Below are 22500 nucleotides of genomic sequence, written 5' to 3'. Positions count from 1 at the left end.
GTCCTGTAGTCTCTCTGTCCTGTAGTCTCTCTGTCCTGTAGTCTCTCTGCTCTGTTTCACCCACCTGGTGCTCAGACCACTGCTGCTGCAGATCTCCCCAGGGACGGCCACACTCTGCCTGGGGAAGTCAGGTCTGATGGGGGCCGGGAGGCTCCAGGACCCAGACCCAGCTACAGGTCCAGGGTCTGGGGTGGGCAGACAGCTGAACATCATGTGTCTGGTTGGTAGAGGGAACTGAGAGATCCCCCCCTCCTCCTTTCTTAGCAGGTCCCAGCAGGCCACAGAGACGGGTCTGGAAGGTGTCTTCCCTCCCGCCGGAGCCAGGCTGAACACCACTGTATCTGGGAGAGAACAGGCCTAGAGAAGACAGGAGACTGGCTGTTATTACCCACTCTGTAACTGAACACCGCTGTATCTGGGTAGAGAACAGGCCTAGAGAAGACAGGAGACTGGTTGTTATTACCCACTCTGTAACTGAACACCGCTGTATCTGGGTAGAGAACAGGCCTAGAGAAGACAGGAGACTGGCTGTTATTACCCACTCTGTAACTGAACACCGCTGTATCTGGGTAGAGAACAGGCCTAGAGAAGACAGGAGACTGGCTGTTATTACCCACTCTGTAACTGAACACCGCTGTATCTGGGTAGAGAACAGGCCTAGAGAAGACAGGAGACTGGTTGTTATTACCCACTCTGTAACTGAACACCGCTGTATCTGGGTAGAGAACAGGCCTAGAGAAGACAGGAGACTGGCTGTTATTACCCACTCTGTAACTGAACACCACTGTATCTGGGTAGAGAACAGGCCTAGAGAAGACAGGAGACTGGCTGTTATTACCCACTCTGTAACTGAACACCACTGTATCTGGGTAGAGAACAGGCCTAGAGAAGACAGGAGACTGGCTGTTATTACCCACTCTGTAACTGAACACCGCTGTATCTGGGTAGAGAACAGGCCTAGAGAAGACAGGAGACTGGCTGTTATTACCCACTCTGTAACTGAACACCGCTGTATCTGGGTAGAGAACAGGCCTAGAGAAGACAGGAGACTGGCTGTTATTACCCACTCTGTAACTGAACACCGCTGTATCTGGGTAGAGAACAGGCCTAGAGAAGACAGGAGACTGGTTGTTATTACCCACTCTGTAACTGAACACCGCTGTATCTGGGTAGAGAACAGGCCTAGAGAAGACAGGAGACTGGCTGTTATTACCCACTCTGTAACTGAACACCGCTGTATCTGGGTAGAGAACAGGCCTAGAGAAGACAGGAGACTGGCTGTTATTACCCACTCTGTAACTGAACACCGCTGTATCTGGGTAGAGAACAGGCCTAGAGAAGACAGGAGACTGGCTGTTATTACCCACTCTGTAACTGAACACCGCTGTATCTGGGTAGAGAACAGGCCTAGAGAAGACAGGAGACTGGTTGTTATTACCCACTCTGTAACTGAACACCGCTGTATCTGGGAGAGAACAGGCCTAGAGAAGACAGGAGACTGGTTGTTATTACCCACTCTGTAACTGAACACCGCTGTATCTGGGTAGAGAACAGGCCTAGAGAAGACAGGAGACTGGTTGTTATTACCCACTCTGTAACTGAACACCGCTGTATCTGGGTAGAGAACAGGCCTAGAGAAGACAGGAGACTGGCTGTTATTACCCACTCTGTAACTGAACACCGCTGTATCTGGGAGAGAACAGGCCTAGAGAAGACAGGAGACTGGTTGTTATTACCCACTCTGTAACTGAACACCACTGTATCTGGGTAGAGAACAGGCCTAGAGAAGACAGGAGACTGGCTGTTATTACCCACTCTGTAACTGAACACCGCTGTATCTGGGAGAGAACAGGCCTAGAGAAGACAGGAGACTGGTTGTTATTACCCACTCTGTAACTGAACACCACTGTATCTGGGTAGAGAACAGGCCTAGAGAAGACAGGAGACTGGCTGTTATTACCCACTCTGTAACTGAACACCGCTGTATCTGGGTAGAGAACAGGCCTAGAGAAGACAGGAGACTGGCTGTTATTACCCACTCTGTAACTGAACACCACTGTATCTGGGTAGAGAACAGGCCTAGAGAAGACAGGAGACTGGCTGTTATTACCCACTCTGTAACTGAACACCGCTGTATCTGGGTAGAGAACAGGCCTAGAGAAGACAGGAGACTGGTTGTTATTACCCACTCTGTAACTGAACACCGCTGTATCTGGGTAGAGAACAGGCCTAGAGAAGACAGGAGACTGGTTGTTATTACCCACTCTGTAACTGAACACCGCTGTATCTGGGTAGAGAACAGGCCTAGAGAAGACAGGAGACTGGTTGTTATTACCCACTCTGTAACTGAACACCGCTGTATCTGGGTAGAGAACAGGCCTAGAGAAGACAGGAGACTGGTTGTTATTACCCACTCTGTAACTGAACACCGCTGTATCTGGGTAGAGAACAGGCCTAGAGAAGACAGGAGACTGGCTGTTATTACCCACTCTGTAACTGAACACCGCTGTATCTGGGTAGAGAACAGGCCTAGAGAAGACAGGAGACTGGTTGTTATTACCCACTCTGTAACTGAACACCGCTGTATCTGGGTAGAGAACAGGCCTAGAGAAGACAGGAGACTGGTTGTTATTACCCACTCTGTAACTGAACACCGCTGTATCTGGGTAGAGAACAGGCCTAGAGAAGACAGGAGACTGGCTGTTATTACCCACTCTGTAACTGAACACCGCTGTATCTGGGTAGAGAACAGGCCTAGAGAAGACAGGAGACTGGCTGTTATTACCCACTCTGTAACTGCACCTAACCAAACTGCTAATTTGGGTCCAAAATGAGTTAATATCATTTTTTTTGCTGCATGAAATACATGTCTGATCAGGTGGACCAGTATCCTCTGTTGTATTGTGTTATTGGAGAAAATGGGGGTCAACGTTAACCAGTAACGGCATAAAGTTACTGTGAAAGGGGTCCACACTACGAGTAGTAAATGCCCTTATTGCTCGGTAGGACAGCGGAATTTAACGCGACCATGCCGTTCCTCCCAGAGAGACCGTTCCTCCCAGAGAGACCGTTCCTCCCAGAGAGACCGTTCCTCCCAGAGAGACCGTTCCTCCCAGAGAGACCGTTCCTCCAGAGAGACCGTTCCTCCCAGAGAGACCGTTCCTCCAGAGAGACCGTTCCTCCCAGAGAGACCGTTCCTCCCAGAGAGACCGTTCCTCCCAGAGAGACCGTTCCTCCCAGAGAGACCGTTCCTCCCAGAGAGACCGTTCCTCCCAGAGAGACCGTTCCTCCCAGAGAGACCGTTCCTCCCAGAGAGACCGTTCCTCCCAGAGAGGCCGTTCCTCCCAGAGAGGCCGTTCCTCCAGAGAGACCGTTCCTCCCAGAGAGACCGTTCCTCACAGAGAGACCGTTCCGTTCCTCCCAGAGAGACCGTTCCTCCAGAGAGACCATTCCTCCCAGAGAGACCGTTCCTCCCAGAGAGACCGTTCCTCCCAGAGAGACCGTTCCTCCCAGAGAGACCGTTCCTCCCAGAGAGACCGTTCCTCCAGAGAGACCGTTCCGTTCCTCCCAGAGAGACCGTTCCTCCCAGAGAGACCGTTCCTCCAGAGAGACCGTTCCTCCCAGAGAGACCGTTCCTCCCAGAGAGACCGTTCCTCACAGAGAGACCGTTCCGTTCCTCCCAGAGAGACCGTTCCTCCAGAGAGACCGTTCCTCCCAGAGAGACCGTTCCTCCCAGAGAGACCGTTCCTCCCAGAGAGACCGTTCCTCCCAGAGAGGCCGTTCCTCCCAGAGAGGCCGTTCCTCCAGAGAGACCGTTCCTCCCAGAGAGACCGTTCCTCACAGAGAGACCGTTCCGTTCCTCCCAGAGAGACCGTTCCTCCAGAGAGACCATTCCTCCCAGAGAGACCGTTCCTCCCAGAGAGACCGTTCCTCCCAGAGAGACCATTCCTCCCAGAGAGACCGTTCCTCCCAGAGAGACCGTTCCTCCAGAGAGACCGTTCCGTTCCTCCCAGAGAGACCGTTCCTCCCAGAGAGACCGTTCCTCCAGAGAGACCGTTCCTCCCAGAGAGACCGTTCCTCCCAGAGAGACCGTTCCTCCCAGAGAGACCGTTCCTCCCAGAGAGACCGTTCCTCCCAGAGAGACCGTTCCTCCAGAGAGACTGTTCCTCCAGAGAGACCGTTCCTCCAGAGAGACCGTTCCTCCCAGAGAGACCGTTCCTCCCAGAGAGACTGTTCCTCCCAGAGAGACCGTTCCTCCCAGAGAGACCGTTCCTCCCAGAGAGACTGTTCCTCCAGAGAGACTGTTCCTCCCAGAGAGACCGTTCCTCCCAGAGAGACCGTTCCTCCCAGAGAGACCGTTCCTCCCAGAGAGACCGTTCCTCCCAGAGAGACCGTTCCTCCCAGAGAGGCCGTTCCTCCCAGAGAGACCGTTCCTCCAGAGAGACTGTTCCTCCAGAGAGACCGTTCCTCCAGAGAGACCGGGCCGTTCCTCCCAGAGAGACCGTTACTCCCAGAGAGACCGTTCCTCCCAGAGAGACCGGGTCGTTCCTCCCAGAGAGACCGTTCCTCCCAGAGAGACCGTTCCTCCCAGAGAGACCGTTCCTCCCAGAGAGACCGTTCCTCCCAGAGAGACCGGGCCGTTCCTCCCAGAGAGACCGGGTCGTTCCTCCCAGAGAGACCGTTCCTCCCAGAGAGACCGTTCCTCCCAGAGGGACCGTTCCTCCCAGAGAGACCGAGCCGTTCCTCCCAGAGAGACCGTTCCTCCCAGAGAGACCGGGCCGTTCCTCCCAGAGAGACCGTTCCTCCAGAGAGACCGGGCCGTTCCTCCCAGAGAGGCCGTTCCTCCCAGAGAGACCGTTCCTCCCAGAGAGACCGTTACTCCCAGAGAGACCGTTCCTCCCAGAGAGACCGTTCCTCCCAGAGAGACCGTTACTCCCAGAGAGACCGTTCCTCCCAGAGAGACCGTTACTCCCAGAGAGACCGTTCCTCCCAGAGAGACCGTTCCTCCCAGAGAGACCGTTCCTCCCAGAGAGACCGTTCCTCCCAGAGAGACCGTTCCTCCCAGAGAGACCGGGTCGTTCCTCCCAGAGTGACCGTTACTCCCAGAGAGACCGTTCCTCCCAGAGAGACCGGGTCGTTCCTCCCAGAGAGACCGTTCCTCCCAGAGAGACCGTTCCTCCCAGAGAGACCGTTCCTCCCAGAGAGACCGTTCCTCCCAGAGAGACCGGGCCGTTCCTCCCAGAGAGACCGTTCCTCCCAGAGGGACCGTTCCTCCCAGAGAGACCGAGCCGTTCCTCCCAGAGAGACCGTTCCTCCCAGAGAGACCGGGCCGTTCCTCCCAGAGAGACCGTTCCTCCCAGAGAGACCGGGCCGTTCCTCCCAGAGAGACCGTTCCTCCCAGAGAGACCGTTCCTCCCAGAGAGACCGTTCCTCCCAGAGAGACCGGGCCGTTCCTCCCCAGAGAGACCGTTCCTCCCAGAGAGACTGGGTCGTTCCTCCCAGAGAGACCGTTCCTCCCAGAGAGAGACCGTTCCTCCACAGAGAGACCGTTCCTCCCAGAGAGACCGTTCCTCCCAGAGAGACCGTTCCTCCAGAGAGACCGTTCCTCCCAGAGAGACCGTTCCTCCCAGAGAGACCGTTCCTCCCAGAGAGACCGTTCCTCCCAGAGAGACCGTTCCTCCCAGAGAGACCGTTCCTCCCAGAGAGACCGTTCCTCCCAGAGAGACCGTTCCTCCCAGAGAGACCGTTCCTCCCAGAGAGACCGTTCCTCCCAGAGAGGCCGTTCCTCCCAGAGAGGCCGTTCCTCCCAGAGAGACCGTTCCTCCCAGAGAGACCGTTCCTCCCAGAGAGACCGTTCCTCCACAGAGAGACCGTTCCTCCCAGAGAGACCGTTCCTCCAGAGAGACCGTTCCTCCCAGAGAGACCGTTCCTCCCAGAGAGACCGTTCCTCCCAGAGAGACCGTTCCTCCCAGAGAGACCGTTCCTCCCAGAGAGGCCGTTCCTCCCAGAGAGACCGTTCCTCCCAGAGAGACCGTTCCTCCCAGAGAGACCGTTCCTCCCAGAGAGACCGTTCCTCCCAGAGAGACCGTTCCTCCCAGAGAGACCGGGCCGTTCCTCCCAGAGAGACCGTTCCTCCCAGAGAGACCGTTCCTCCCAGAGAGACCGTTCCTCCCAGAGAGACCGTTCCTCCACAGAGAGACCGTTCCGTTCCTCCCAGAGAGACCGTTCCTCCCAGAGAGACCGTTCCTCCCAGAGAGACCGTTCCTCCCAGAGAGGCCGTTCCTCCCAGAGAGGCCGTTCCTCCCAGAGAGACCGTTCCTCCCAGAGAGACCGTTCCTCCCAGAGAGACCGTTCCTCCACAGAGAGACCGTTCCGTTCCTCCCAGAGAGACCGTTCCTCCCAGAGAGACCGTTCCTCCCAGAGAGACCGTTCCTCCCAGAGAGACCGTTCCTCCCAGAGAGGCCTAAACCGGTAGCAGGGTTCCGCCCTGCTGAGAACAGTGAGTAGTTTGGTACGGACGCGGTTAGGCCCTAAAGCATGATGAATAGCCCACTAGAAAAGCCGCTGTTGTTTGTGGTCTGTGTTTTAAAGCCGTCACAGTCCTGCCCGTTAAGGTTCTTCGTCTAACCGGCAGTGGCAACTGGTAACCTCATGCCATCGTCTTCTCCGGAGGATCTGAAGGCTCGTTAAATGACATCACCGCGTGGTTCTTCAAGGGGGGGGGGACGCGTCCCGAGAAAACACAAACCTGCAACCAATTCATGGTGTTTGTCTCTAATGTGTCTGGGCTGTGGAGTGCCAACGACCACATGGTGAGACTGGCAGAGTGGGGACTGAGAGAGGAGCAGGGGGAGAAACATGATATGGTGTGCGTGTGTGTGTTTGTGTGTGTGTGTGTGTGTGTGTGTGGTGTGTGTGTGTGGTGTGTGTGGTGTGTGTGTGTCTGTGTGTGTGTCTGTGTGTGTGTGTGTGGTGTGTGTGGTGTGTGTGGTGTGTGTGGTGTGTGTGTGTGTGTGTGGTGTGTGTGGTGTGTGTGGTGCGTGCGTTCGTGCGTGTGTGTGTGTGTGTGTGTGGTGTGTGTGGTGCGTGCGTGCGTGCGTGCGTGCGTGCGTGTGTGTGTGTGTGTGTGGGGAACATGAACTGATGGGAACAAGCCTCTGCTCTCCACAGTCACAGAGCAGTGTATCTCAGAGGGGGTGGCACATTTTGGGGGTTTTGCCTTCACACTACACAGCTGATTCCAATATTCACATATTGATGATGAGTTGATCATGTAAACCGGCTGTGTGGTTCTAGAGCAAAAACCTAAATGTTCACCTCTTGGGGTCGCCAGCCCTCGGGGTCGCCGGCCCTCGGGGTCCCCAGCCCTCGGGGTCCCCAGCCCTCGGTGTCCCCAGCCCTCGGGGTCGCCAGCCCTCGGTGTCCCCAGCCCTCGGTGTCACCAGCCCTCGGTGTCCCCAGCCCTCGGGGTCCCCAGCCCTCGGTGTCCCCAGCCCTCGGTGTCCCCAGCCCTCGGTGTCCCCAGCCCTCGGTGTCCCCAGCCCTCGGTGTCCCCAGCCCTCGGGGTCCCCAGCCCTCGGGGTCCCCAGCCCTCGGTGTCCCCAGCCCTCGGTGTCCCCAGCCCTCGGTGTCCCCAGCCCTCGGTGTCCCCAGCCCTCGGTGTCCCCAGCCCTCGGTGTCCCCAGCCCTCGGTGTCCCCAGCCCTCGGGGTCCCCAGCCCTCGGTGTCACCAGCCCTCGGTGTCCCCAGCCCTCGGTGTCCCCAGCCCTCGGTGTCCCCAGCCCTCGGTGTCCCCAGCCCTCGGTGTCCCCAGCCCTCGGTGTCCCCAGCCCTCGGTGTCCCCAGCACCAGGATTGAGAACCACTGGACTACAGGCTGGGGGATTCTACACCACGCTAGAAAACGTACGTGTGTGTGTGTGTGTGTGTGTGTGTGTGTGTCAAATCAAATTGTATTTGTCCCATGTGCCCAATACAACAGGTGTAGGTAGACCTTATTAGTGAAATGCTGACTGACAAGCCCTTAAATCTTATCTTCTTAAAACTACATCGTTGGTTAAGAAAATCTTTACTAAATAAACTAAAGTAAAAAAATAAGTCCTGAATGGCAGGAAGCTTGGCCTCAGTGATGTCCTGGGTCGTACACACTACCCTCTGTAGTGCCTTGCGGTCGGAGGCCGAGTAGTTGCCATACCAGGCAGTGATGTAACCAGTCAGGATGCTCTCGATGGTGCAGCTGTAGAACCTTTTGAGGATCTGAGGACCCATGCCAAATCTTTTCAGTCTCCTGAGGGGGAATAGGTTTTGTCGTGCCCTCTTCACGACTGTCTTGGTGTGCTTGGACCATGTTAGTTTGTTGGTGGTGGACACCAAGGAACTTGAAACTCTCAACCTACTCCACTGCAGCCCCGTCGGTGAGAATGGTTCCTAGTCAGACAGTAGAGGTCGAGAGGACAGGATATAGGGGGTGTTACCTGGTCTGTGGTCCCCAGGGCCTGGACAGACAGTAGGGCTCTATATGACAGGAAGTAGGGGGTGTTACCTGGTCTGCGGTCCCCAGGGCCTGGTCAGACAGTAGGGCTCTATATGACAGGAAGTAGGGGGTGTTACCTGGTCTGTGGTCCCCAGGGCCTGGACAGACAGTAGGGCTCTATATGACAGGAAGTAGGGGGTGTTACCTGGTCTGTGGTCCCCAGGGCTTGGTCAGACAGTAGGGCTCTACATGACAGGAAGTAGGGGGTGTTACCTGGTCTGTGGTCCCCAGGGCCTGGTCAGACAGTAGGGCTCTACATGACAGGAAGTAGGGGGTGTTACCTGGTCTGTGGTCCCCAGGGCCTGGTCAGACAGTAGGGCTCTACATGACAGGAAGTAGGGGGTGTTACCTGGTCTGTGGTCCCCAGGGCCTGGTCAGACAGTAGGGCTCTACATGACAGGAAGTAGGGGGTGTTACCTGGTCTGTGGTCCCCAGGGCCTGGTCAGACAGTAGGGCTCTACATGACAGGAAGTAGGGGGTGTTACCTGGTCTGTGGTCCCCAGGGCCTGGTCAGACAGTAGGGCTCTACATGACAGGAAGTAGGGGGTGTTGTTAACCAGGATGGTCCTGTCTTCTATCTGGATGATCTGGATGCCGTGTCTCACCACAGACGACACGCAGAACTGACAAACCTATAGGGAGGGAGGAGACACAGACACACAGAGACAGAGACAGAGAGAGACCGAGAGAGACAGACACAGAGAGAGACACAGAGAGAGACACAGACAGAGAGAGAGACAGAGAGAGACAGAGAGAGACAGAGAGAGAGACAGAGAGAGAGACAGAGACACAGAGAGAGAGAGACAGACACAGACAGAGACACAGACAGAGACACAGACAGAGAGAGACGGAGACACAGAGACAGAGAGAGAGACAGAGAGAGAGACAGAGAGAGAGACAGAGAGAGACAGAGACACAGAGAGAGAGACACAGAGAGAGAGAGACAGACACAGACAGAGACACAGACAGAGAGAGACGGAGACACAGAGACAGAGAGAGACAGAGAGAGAGAGAGAGAGAGACAGAGACAGGGAGAGACAGAGACAGACAGAGAGACAAAGAGAGAGAGAGACAGACAGGGAGAGACAGAGAGAGACAGACACAGAGAGAGACAGACAGAGAGAGAGACAGAGAGAGAGACAGAGAAAGACAGAGAGAGACAGAGAGAGACATACGGAGACAGACAGAGAGAGACAGAGACGGAGAGAGAGACAGAGAGAGACAGAGAGAGAGACAGAGAGAGACAGAGAGAGACAGAGAGAGAGACAGAGAGAGAGAGAGAGACAGAGAGAGAGACAGAGAGAGACAGAGAGAGAGACAGAGAGAGACAGAGAGAGAGACAGAGAGAGACAGAGAGAGACAGAGAGAGAGACAGAGAGAGAGACAGAGAGAGACAGAGAGAGAGACAGAGAGAGACAGAGAGAGAGACAGAGAGAGACAGAGAGAGACAGAGAGAGACAGAGAGAGAGACAGAGAGAGACAGAGAGAGAGACAGAGAGAGACAGAGAGAGACGGAGAGAGACAGAGAGAGACAGAGAGAGACAGAGACGGAGACAGACAGAGAGAGACAGAGACGGAGACAGACAGAGAGAGACAGAGACGGAGACAGACAGAGAGAGAGTTAATGCCTCCACATGCTTCCAGTCACTCATGTCTATCTGATACTGTATTTCTATGTGTTAGTTAGTCTCATTGACACTTTCTAGACAGGACAGTGATATGTGGTTGTCTGACCTGTTCCTACCTTGTTGAATGTAATAACAGTGACCTGTGTTCCTACCTTGTTGAATGTAATAACAGTGACCTGTTCCTACCTTGTTGAATGTAATAACAGTGACCTGTGTTCCTACCTTGTTGAATGTAATAACAGTGACCTGTGTTCCTACCTTGTTGAATGTAATGACAGTGACCTGTTCCTACCTTGTTGAATGTAATAACAGTGACCTGTGTTCCTACCTTGTTGAATGTAATAACAGTGACCTGTTCCTACCTTGTTGAATGTAATGACAGTGACCTGTGTTCCTACCTTGTTGAATGTAATAACGGTGACCTGTGTTCCTACCTTGTTGAATGTAATAACAGTGACCTGTGTTCCTACCTTGTTGAATGTAATGACAGTGACCTGTGTTCCTACCTTGTTGAATGTAATAACAGTGACCTGTTCCTACCTTGTTGAATGTAATAACAGTGACCTGTGTTCCTACCTTGTTGAATGTAATAACAGTGACCTGTTCCTACCTTGTTGAATGTAATAACAGTGACCTGTGTTCCTACCTTGTTGAATGTAATAACAGTGACCTGTGTTCCTACCTTGTTGAATGTAATAACAGTGACCTGTTCCTACCTTGTTGAATGTAATGACAGTGACCTGTGGTTATCTGACCTGTGTTCCTACCTTGTTGAATGTAATAACAGTGACCTGTGGTTATCTGACCTGTGTTCCTACCTTGTTGAATGTAATAACAGTGACCTGTGTTCCTACCTTGTTGAATGTAATGACAGTGACCTGTTCCTACCTTGTTGAATGTAATAACAGTGACCTGTTCCTACCTTGTTGAATGTAATAACAGTGACCTGTGTTCCTACCTTGTTGAATGTAATAACAGTGACCTGTGTTCCTACCTTGTTGAATGTAATAACAGTGACCTGTTCCTACCTTGTTGAATGTAATAACAGTGACCTGTTCCTACCTTGTTGAATGTAATAACAGTGACCTGTGTTCCTACCTTGTTGAATGTAATAACGGTGACCTGTGTTCCTACCTTGTTGAATGTAATAACAGTGACCTGTTCCTACCTTGTTGAATGTAATAACAGTGACCTGTTCCTACCTTGTTGAATGTAATAACAGTGACCTGTGTTCCTACCTTGTTGAATGTAATAACAGTGACCTGTGTTCCTACCTTGTTGAATGTAATGACAGTGACCTGTTCCTACCTTGTTGAATGTAATGACAGTGACCTGTTCCTACCTTGTTGAATGTAATAACAGTGACCTGTGTTCCTACCTTGTTGAATGTAATAACAGTGACCTGTGTTCCTACCTTGTTGAATGTAATGACAGTGACCTGTTCCTACCTTGTTGAATGTAATAACAGTGACCTGTTCCTACCTTGTTGAATGTAATAACAGTGACCTGTGTTCCTACCTTGTTGAATGTAATAACAGTGACCTGATCCTACCTTGTTGAATGTAATAACAGTGACCTGTGTTCCTACCTTGTTGAATGTAATAACAGTGACCTGTGTTCCTACCTTGTTGAATGTAATAACAGTGACCTGTGTTCCTACCTTGTTGAATGTAATGACAGTGACCTGTTCCTACCTTGTTGAATGTAATGACAGTGACCTGTTCCTACCTTGTTGAATGTAATAACAGTGACCTGTGTTCCTACCTTGTTGAATGTAATGACAGTGACCTGTTCCTACCTTGTTGAATGTAATAACAGTGACCTGTGTTCCTACCTTGTTGAATGTAATGACAGTGACCTGTTCCTACCTTGTTGAATGTAATAACAGTGACCTGTGTTCCTACCTTGTTGAATGTAATAACAGTGACCTGTTCCTACCTTGTTGAATGTAATGACAGTGACCTGTGTTCCTACCTTGTTGAATGTAATAACAGTGACCTGTTCCTACCTTGTTGAATGTAATAACAGTGACCTGTTCCTACCTTGTTGAATGCAATAACAGTGACCTGTTCCTACCTTGTTGAATGTAATGACAGTGACCTGTGTTCCTACCTTGTTGAATGTAATAACAGTGACCTGTTCCTACCTTGTTGAATGTAATGACAGTGACCTGTGTTCCTACCTTGTTGAATGTAATAACAGTGACCTGTTCCTACCTTGTTGAATGTAATGACAGTGACCTGTTCCTACCTTGTTGAATGTAATAACAGTGACCTGTGTTCCTACCTTGTTGAATGTAATAACAGTGACCTGTTCCTACCTTGTTGAATGTAATGACAGTGACCTGTGGTTATCTGACCTGTGTTCCTACCTTGTTGAATGTAATAACAGTGACCTGTTCCTACCTTGTTGAATGTAATGACAGTGACCTGTGTTCCTACCTTGTTGAATGTAATGACAGTGACCTGTGGTTATCTGACCTGTGTTCCTACCTTGTTGAATGTAATAACAGTGACCTGTGGTTATCTGACCTGTGTTCCTACCTTGTTGAATGTAATAACAGTGACCTGTGTTCCTACCTTGTTGAATGTAATAACAGTGACCTGTTCCTACCTTGTTGAATGTAATGACAGTGACCTGTTCCTACCTTGTTGAATGTAATAACAGTGACCTGTTCCTACCTTGTTGAATGTAATGACAGTGACCTGTGTTCCTACCTTGTTGAATGTAATGACAGTGACCTGTGTTCCTACCTTGTTGAATGTAATAACAGTGACCTGTTCCTACCTTGTTGAATGTAATAACAGTGACCTGTGTTCCTACCTTGTTGAATGTAATGACAGTGACCTGTTCCTACCTTGTTGAATGTAATAACAGTGACCTGCTCCTACCTTGTTGAATGTAATAACAGTGACCTGTTCCTACCTTGTTGAATGTAATAACAGTGACCTGTGTTCCTACCTTGTTGAATGTAATAACAGTGACCTGTGTTCCTACCTTGTTGAATGTAATAACAGTGACCTGTGTTCCTACCTTGTTGAATGTAATAACAGTGACCTGTTCCTACCTTGTTGAATGTAATAACAGTGACCTGTTCCTACCTTGTTGAATGTAATAACAGTGACCTGTGTTCCTACCTTGTTGAATGTAATGACAGTGACCTGTTCCTACCTTGTTGAATGTAATAACAGTGACCTGTGTTCCTACCTTGTTGAATGTAATAACAGTGACCTGTTCCTACCTTGTTGAATGTAATAACAGTGACCTGTGTTCCTACCTTGTTGAATGTAATAACAGTGACCTGTGTTCCTACCTTGTTGAATGTAATAACAGTGACCTGTGTTCCTACCTTGTTGAATGTAATAACAGTGACCTGTTCCTACCTTGTTGAATGTAATAACAGTGACCTGTGTTCCTACCTTGTTGAATGTAATAACAGTGACCTGATCCTACCTTGTTGAATGTAATAACAGTGACCTGTGTTCCTACCTTGTTGAATGTAATAACAGTGACCTGTGTTCCTACCTTGTTGAATGTAATAACAGTGACCTGTGTTCCTACCTTGTTGAATGTAATAACAGTGACCTGTTCCTACCTTGTTGAATGTAATAACAGTGACCTGTGTTCCTACCTTGTTGAATGTAATAACAGTGACCTGTGTTCCTACCTTGTTGAATGTAATAACAGTGACCTGTTCCTACCTTGTTGAATGTAATAACAGTGACCTGTGTTCCTACCTTGTTGAATGTAATAACGGTGACCTGTGTTCCTACCTTGTTGAATGTAATAACGGTGACCTGTGTTCCTACCTTGTTGAATCAACTCATTGTCAGCCTCTCTGGATAAGAGCTAAATGACGTGTGTCATGTAGAGAAAGGTGGCTTGGGGAGGAAGTGAGTATGGATGGTCCCTAACCTTCTGTCTTCCAGGGCTCCTCCCCAGGTGGATCTCTGTCTCCACACAGCCCTCCTCGTCCAGGGTGAGGACCTCAGGACTGACACCTTCCTTCCAGCGCGGCGACGTCAGGTCATGGACCAGCTTCAGGGCTGTAGACTTATGGACCGTGTTCGTGTTGGACCAGTAGATACCCAGCTGGAACGCCTCCTAAAGAGAGGGAGGGACGGAGAGAGAGACAAACAGAGAGGGAGGGGCAGAGAGAGAGACAAACAGAGAGGGAGGAAGGGACAAAGAGAGAGGGAGGGACGGAGAGAGAGACACACAGAGAGGGAGGAGGGGACAAAGAGAGAGGGAGGGACGGAGAGACAAAGAGAGAGAGAGGGAGGGATGAAGACAGAGACAGAAAGACAGAGATAGAGAGAGAGAGAGAGAGAGAGAGAGAGAGAGAGAGAGAGAGAGAGAGATAGAGAGAGAGAGAGACAGAGAGAGAGAGAGAGACAGAGAGAGAGACAGAGAGAGAGACAGAGAGACAGAGACAGAGACAGAGACAGAGAGAGAGACAGAGAGAGAGACAGAGAGAGAGACAGAGAGAGAGACAGAGAGAGAGACAGAGAGAGACAGAGAGACAGAGACAGAGACAGACCGCGAGATTAATCAGTGATTATAATGAATACATGGACATACACACAGCCCCGTCTCCAACTGAGTCGGCCAATCCCAGCTCCGCTCGGCCGTTACCTCATAAATCACGGGTGCTATGGAAACAATGCTTTATTCGTTTCTGTTTCCCAGACGATTACACATGTTGGGCTTTAAGCTAGTTTCCTGGATCTGAAGTTATCAGCCTTTATCCCCTGATACCAGACTGCCTTAGTACCTAGTAAAGGGGTTTGAGGCCCTACAGACAGACTGCCTTAGTACCTAGTGATGGGGGTTGAGATCCTACAGACAGACATACTGCCTTAGTACCTAGTGATGGGGATTGAGGTCCTACAGACAGACTGCCTTAGTACCTAGTGATGGGGTTTGAGGTCCTACAGACAGACTGCCTTAGTACCTAGTGATGGGGTCTGAGGTCCTACAGACAGACAGACTGCCTTAGTACCTAGTGATGGGGTCTGAGGTCCTACAGACAGACAGACTGCCTTAGTACCTAGTGATGGGGGTTGAGGTCCTACAGACAGACAGCCTTAGTACCTAGTGATGGGGTTTGAGGTCCTACAGACAGACAGACTGCCTTAGTATCTAGTGATGGGGTTTGAGGTCCTACAGACAGACAGACTGCCTTAGTACCTAGTGATGGGGTCTGAGGTCCTACAGACAGACTGCCTTAGTACCTAGTGATGGGGTCTGAGGCCCTACAGACAGACAGACAGACTGCCTTAGTACCTAGTGATGGGGTTTGAGGTCCTACAGACAGACAGACAGACTGTCTTAGTACCTAGTGACGGGGTCTGAGGTTCTACAGACAGACTGCCTTAGTACCTAGTGATGGGGTCTGAGGTCCTACAGACAGACAGACAGACTGCCTTAGTACCTAGTGATGGGGTTTGAGGTCCTACAGACAGACAGACAGACTGCCTTAGTACCTAGTGATGGGGTCTGAGGTCCTACAGACAGACTGCCTTAGTACCTAGTGATGGGGTTTGAGGTCCTACAGACAGACAGACAGACTGCCTTAGTACCTAGTGATGGGGTCTGAGGTCCTACAGACAGACTGCCTTAGTACCTAGTGATGGGGTTTGAGGTCCTACAGACAGACAGACAGACTGCCTTAGTACCTAGTGATGGGGTCTGAGGTCCTACAGACAGACTGCCTTCGTACCTAGTGATGGGGGTTGAGGTCCTACAGACAGACTGCCTTAGTACCTAGTGATGGGGTTTGAGGCCCTACAGACAGACTGCCTTAGTACCTAGTGATGGGGTTTGAGGTCCTACAGACAGACTGCCTTAGTACCTAGTGATGGGGTCTGAGGTCCTACAGACAGACAGACTGCCTTAGTACCTAGTGATGGGGTTTGAGGCCCTACAGACAGACTGCCTTAGTACCTAGTGATGGGGTTTGAGGCCCTACAGACAGACTGCCTTAGTACCTAGTGATGGGGTCTGAGGCCCTACAGACAGACTGCCTTAGTACCTAGTGATGGGGTTTGAGGTCCTACAGACAGACAGACTGCCTTAGTACCTAGTGATGGGGTCTGAGGTCCTACAGACAGACTGCCTTAGTACCTAGTGATGGGGTTTGAGGTCCTACAGACAGACTGTCTTAGTACCTAGTGATGGGGATTGAGGCCCTACAGACAGACTGCCTTAGTACCTAGTGATGGGGATTGAGGCCCTACAGACAGACTGCCTTAGTACCTAGTGATGGGGTTTGAGGTCCTACAGACAGACTGCCTTAGTACCTAGTGATGGGGTTGAGGTCCTACAGACAGACTGCCTTAGTACCTAGTGATGGGGTTTGAGGCCCTACAGACAGACTGCCTTAGTACCTAGTGATGGGGTTTGAGGCCCTACAGACAGACTGCCTTAGTACCTAGTGATGGGGTTTGAGGTCCTACAGACAGACTGCCATAGTACCTAGTGATGGGGTTTGAGGTCCTACAGACAGACAGACAGACTGCCTTAGTACCTAGTGATGGGGTTTGAGGTCCTACAGACAGACAGACAGACTGTCTTAGTACCTAGTGATGGGGTTTGAGGTCCTACAGACAGACAGGCAGACTGTCTTAGTACCTAGTGATGGGGTCTGAGGTCCTACAGACAGACTGCCTTAGTACCTAGTGATGGGGTTTGAGGTCCTACAGACAGACTGCCTTAGTACCTAGTGATGGGGTTTGAGGTCCTACAGACAGACTGCCTTAGTACCTAGTGATGGGGTTTGAGGTCCTACAGACAGACTGCCTTAGTACCTAGTGATGGGGTTTGAGGCCCTACAGACAGACAGACTGCCTTAGTACCTAGTGATGGGGTCTGAGGTCCTACAGACAGACAGACTGCCTTAGTACCTAGTGATGGGGTTTGAGGTCCTACAGACAGACTGCCTTAGTACCTAGTGATGGGGGTTGAGGTCCTACAGACAGCCTGCCTTAGTACCTAGTGATGGGGGTTGAGGTCCTACAGACAGACTGCCTTAGTACCTAGTGATGGGGTTTGAGGTCCTACAGACAGACTGCCTTAGTACCTAGTGATGGGGTTTGAGGTCCTACAGACAGACAGACTGCCTTAGTACCTAGTGATGGGGTCTGAGGCCCTACAGACAGACTGCCTTAGTACCTAGTGATGGGGTTTGAGGTCCTACAGACAGACTGCCATAGTACCTAGTGATGGGGTCTGAGGCCCTACAGACAGACTGCCTTAGTACCTAGTGATGGGGTTTGAGGTCCTACAGACAGACAGACAGACTGCCTTAGTACCTAGTGATGGGGTCTGAGGTCCTACAGACAGACAGACTGTCTTAGTACCTAGTGATGGGGTTTGAGGTCCTACAGACAGACAGACAGACTGCCTTAGTACCTAGTGATGGGGTCTGAGGTCCTACAGACAGACTGCCTTAGTACCTAGTGATGGGGGTTGAGGTCCTACAGACAGACTGCCTTAGTACCTAGTGATGGGGTTTGAGGTCCTACAGACAGACTGCCTTAGTACCTAGTGATGGGGTTTGAGGTCCTACAGACAGACAGACTGCCTTAGTACCTAGTGATGGGGTCTGAGGTCCTACAGACAGACTGCCTTAGTACCTAGTGATGGGGTTTGAGGTCCTACAGACAGACTGCCTTAGTACCTAGTGATGGGGTTTGAGGTCCTACAGACAGACTGCCTTAGTACCTAGTGATGGGGTTTGAGGTCCTACAGACAGACAGACTGCCTTAGTACCTAGTGATGGGGTTTGAGGTCCTACAGACAGACTGCCTTAGTACCTAGTGATGGGGTCTGAGGTCCTACAGACAGACTGCCTTAGTACCTAGTGATGGGGTCTGAGGTCCTACAGACAGACTGCCTTAGTACCTAGTGATGGGGTTTGAGGTCCTACAGACAGACTGCCTTAGTACCTAGTGATGGGGTTTGAGGTCCTACAGACAGACTGCCTTAGTACCTAGTGATGGGGGTTGAGGTCCTACAGACAGACTGCCTTAGTACCTAGTGATGGGGTCTGAGGCCCTACAGACAGACTGCCTTAGTACCTAGTGATGGGGGTTGAGGTCCTACAGACAGACTGCCTTAGTACCTAGTGATGGGGTTTGAGGTCCTACAGACAGACTGCCTTAGTACCTAGTGATGGGGTCTGAGGTCCTACAGACAGACTGCCTTAGTACCTAGTGATGGGGTTTGAGGTCCTACAGACAGACTGCCTTAGTACCTAGTGATGGGGTTTGAGGTCCTACAGACAGACAGACTGCCTTAGTACCTAGTGATGGGGTCTGAGGTCCTACAGACAGACTGCCTTAGTACCTAGTGATGGGGTTTGAGGTCCTACAGACAGACTGCCTTAGTACCTAGTGATGGGGTTTGAGGTCCTACAGACAGACTGACAGACTGCCTTAGTACCTAGTGATGGGGTTTGAGGCCCTACAGACAGACTGCCTTAGTACCTAGTGATGGGGTTTGAGGTCCTACAGACAGACAGACTGCCTTAGTACCTAGTGATGGGGTTTGAGGTCCTACAGACAGACAGACTGTCTTAGTACCTAGTGATGGGGTTTGAGGTCCTACAGACAGACTGCCTTAGTACCTAGTGATGGGGTTTGAGGTCCTACAGACAGACAGACTGCCTTAGTACCTAGTGATGGGGTTTGAGGTCCTACAGACAGACAGACAGACTGCCTTAGTACCTAGTGATGGGGTCTGAGGTCCTACAGACAGACAGACAGCCTTAGTACCTAGTGATGGGGTCTGAGGTCCTACAGACAGACTGCCTTAGTACCTAGTGATGGGGGTTGAGGTCCTACAGACAGACTGCCTTAGTACCTAGTGATGGGGGTTGAGGTCCTACAGAGAGACTGCCTTAGTAACTAGTGATGGGGTTTGAGGTCCTACAGACAGACTGCCTTAGTACCTAGTGATGGGGTCTGAGGTCCTACAGACAGACTGCCTTAGTACCTAGTGATGGGGTTTGAGGTCCTACAGACAGACTGCCTTAGTACCTAGTGATGGGGTTTGAGGTCCTACAGACAGACTGCCTTAGTACCTAGTGATGGGGTTTGAGGTCCTACAGACAGACTGCCTTAGTACCTAGTGATGGGGTTTGAGGTTCTACAGACAGACTGCCTTAGTACCTAGTGATGGGGTCTGAGGTCCTACAGACAGACTGCCTTAGTACCTAGTGATGGGGTCTGAGGTCCTACAGACAGACTGCCTTAGTACCTAGTGATGGGGTTTGAGGTCCTACAGACAGACTGCCTTAGTACCTAGTGATGGGGTCTGAGGTCCTACAGACAGACAGACTGCCTTAGTACCTAGTGATGGGGTCTGAGGCCCTACAGACAGACTGCCTTAGTACCTAGTGATGGGGGTTGAGGTCCTACAGACAGACTGCCTTAGTACCTAGTGATGGGGTTTGAGGTCCTACAGACAGACTGCCTTAGTACCTAGTGATGGGGTCTGAGGTCCTACAGACAGACTGCCTTAGTACCTAGTGATGGGGTTTGAGGTCCTACAGACAGACAGACAGACTGCCTTAGTACCTAGTGATGGGGTTTGAGGCCCTACAGACAGACTGCCTTAGTACCTAGTGATGGGGTTTGAGGTCCTACAGACAGACTGCCTTAGTACCTAGTGATGGGGTTTGAGGCCCTACAGACAGACTGCCTTAGTACCTAGTGATGGGGTTTGAGGTCCTACAGACAGACTGCCTTAGTACCTAGTGATGGGGTCTGAGGCCCTACAGACAGACTGCCTTAGTACCTAGTGATGGGGTTGAGGTCCTACAGACAGACTGCCTTAGTACCTAGTGATGGGGTTTGAGGTCCTACAGACAGACAGACTGCCTTAGTACCTAGTGATGAGGTCTGAGGTCCTACAGACAGACTGCCTTAGTACCTAGTGATGGGGTTTGAGGCCCTACAGACAGACTGCCTTAGTACCTAGTGATGGGGTTTGAGGCCCTACAGACAGACAGACTGCCTTAGTACCTAGTGATGGGGTTGAGGTCCTACAGACAGACTGCCTTAGTACCTAGTGATGGGGTCTGAGGTCCTACAGACAGACAGACTGCCTTAGTACCTAGTGATGAGGTCTGAGGTCCTACAGACAGACTGCCTTAGTACCTAGTGATGGGGTTTGAGGTCCTACAGACAGACTGCCTTAGTACCTAGTGATGGGGGTTGAGGTCCTACAGACAGACTGCCTTAGTACCTAGTGATGGGGTTTGAGGTCCTACAGACAGACTGCCTTAGTACCTAGTGATGGGGTTGAGGTCCTACAGACAGACTGCCTTAGTACCTAGTGATGGGGTTTGAGGCCCTACAGACAGACTGCCTTAGTACCTAGTGATGGGGTTTGAGGTCCTACAGACAGACTGCCTTAGTACCTAGTGATGGGGTCTGAGGTCCTACAGACAGACAGACTGCCTTAGTACCTAGTGATGGGGTTTGAGGTCCTACAGACAGACAGACTGCCTTAGTACCTAGTGATGGGGGTTGAGGTCCTACAGACAGACTGCCTTAGTACCTAGTGATGGGGTCTGAGGTCCTACAGACAGACTGCCTTAGTACCTAGTGATGGGGTTTGAGGCCCTACAGACAGACTGCCTTAGTACCTAGTGATGGGGTTTGAGGTCCTACAGACAGACAGACAGACTGCCTTAGTACCTAGTGATGGGGTTTGAGGTCCTACAGACAGACAGACTGTCTTAGTACCTAGTGATGGGGTTTGAGGCCCTACAGACAGACTGCCTTAGTACCTAGTGATGGGGTTTGAGGTCCTACAGACAGACTGCCTTAGTACCTAGTGATGGGGTTTGAGGCCCTACAGACAGACTGCCTTAGTACCTAGTGATGGGGTTTGAGGTCCTACAGACAGACAGACTGTCTTAGTACCTAGTGATGGGGTTTGAGGTCCTACAGACAGACTGCCTTAGTACCTAGTGATGGGGTTTGAGGTCCTACAGACAGACAGACAGACTGCCTTAGTACCTAGTGATGGGGTCTGAGGTCCTACAGACAGACTGCCTTAGTACCTAGTGATGGGGTCTGAGGTCCTACAGACAGACTGCCTTAGTACCTAGTGATGGGGTTTGAGGTCCTACAGACAGACTGCCTTAGTACCTAGTGATGGGGTTTGAGGTCCTACAGACAGACTGCCTTAGTACCTAGTGATGGGGTCTGAGGTCCTACAGACAGACTGTCTTAGTACCTAGCGATGGGGTTTGAGGTCCTACAGACAGACTGTCTTAGTACCTAGTGATGGGGTCTGAGGTCCTACAGACAGACTGTCTTAGTACCTAGTGATGGGGTTTGAGGTCCTACAGACAGACAGACTGCCTTAGTACCTAGTGATGGGGTTTGAGGTCCTACAGACAGACAGACAGACTGCCTTAGTACCTAGTGATGGGGTTTGAGGTCCTACAGACAGACAGACTGCCTTAGTACCTAGTGATGGGGTTTGAGGTCCTACAGACAGACAGACAGACTGCCTTAGTACCTAGTGATGGGGTTTGAGGTCCTACAGACAGACTGTCTTAGTACCTAGTGATGGGGTCTGAGGTCCTACAGACAGACTGCCTTAGTACCTAGTGATGGGGTTTGAGGTCCTACAGACAGACAGACTGCCTTAGTACCTAGTGATGGGGTTTGAGGTCCTACAGAGAGACTGCCTTAGTAACTAGTGATGGGGTTTGAGGTCCTACAGACAGACTGCCTTAGTACCTAGTGATGGGGTCTGAGGTCCTACAGACAGACTGCCTTAGTACCTAGTGATGGGGTTTGAGGTCCTACAGACAGACTGCCTTAGTACCTAGTGATGGGGTTTGAGGTCCTACAGACAGACTGCCTTAGTACCTAGTGATGGGGTTTGAGGTCCTACAGACAGACTGCCTTAGTACCTAGTGATGGGGTTTGAGGTTCTACAGACAGACTGCCTTAGTACCTAGTGATGGGGTCTGAGGTCCTACAGACAGACTGCCTTAGTACCTAGTGATGGGGTCTGAGGTCCTACAGACAGACTGCCTTAGTACCTAGTGATGGGGTTTGAGGTCCTACAGACAGACTGCCTTAGTACCTAGTGATGGGGTCTGAGGTCCTACAGACAGACAGACTGCCTTAGTACCTAGTGATGGGGTCTGAGGCCCTACAGACAGACTGCCTTAGTACCTAGTGATGGGGGTTGAGGTCCTACAGACAGACTGCCTTAGTACCTAGTGATGGGGTTTGAGGTCCTACAGACAGACTGCCTTAGTACCTAGTGATGGGGTCTGAGGTCCTACAGACAGACTGCCTTAGTACCT

The 22500-nt window shown here is 51.2% G+C and overlaps 2 protein-coding genes across 4 annotated transcripts in view; both read right to left on the bottom strand.

Annotated features, from left to right (window-relative positions):
• Window positions 1-8805, bottom strand: part of LOC129856931 (intermembrane lipid transfer protein VPS13B-like) — a 47004-nt gene extending 38199 nt beyond the window's left edge. Inside the window, exons 1-2 of one of the 3 annotated variants that reach the window (XM_055924714.1) lie at window positions 8746-8805; window positions 65-357 (exon numbers count right to left, since the gene is read on the bottom strand). In XM_055924714.1, coding sequence (XP_055780689.1) covers window positions 65-213 — 149 coding nt within the window. In that variant the 5' untranslated portion in view covers window positions 214-357; window positions 8746-8805. The other 2 variants (XM_055924715.1, XM_055924713.1) reach the window with 2 other exon arrangements.
• Window positions 8806-8945: 140 nt separating this feature from the next.
• The window catches only part of LOC129856932 (intermembrane lipid transfer protein VPS13B-like), a 49410-nt gene continuing 35855 nt past the window's right edge, over window positions 8946-22500 (bottom strand). Inside the window, exons 7-8 of the mRNA XM_055924716.1 lie at window positions 14076-14264; window positions 8946-9164 (exon numbers count right to left, since the gene is read on the bottom strand). Coding sequence (XP_055780691.1) covers window positions 8946-9164; window positions 14076-14264 — 408 coding nt within the window. The remainder of the gene's footprint in view (window positions 9165-14075; window positions 14265-22500) is intronic.

The sequence above is a fragment of the Salvelinus fontinalis genome, chromosome 6 (genome assembly GCF_029448725.1).
Source record: "Salvelinus fontinalis isolate EN_2023a chromosome 6, ASM2944872v1, whole genome shotgun sequence".
NCBI lineage: Eukaryota > Metazoa > Chordata > Actinopteri > Salmoniformes > Salmonidae > Salvelinus > Salvelinus fontinalis.
This window is presented reverse-complemented; position numbering and strand designations above follow the sequence as displayed.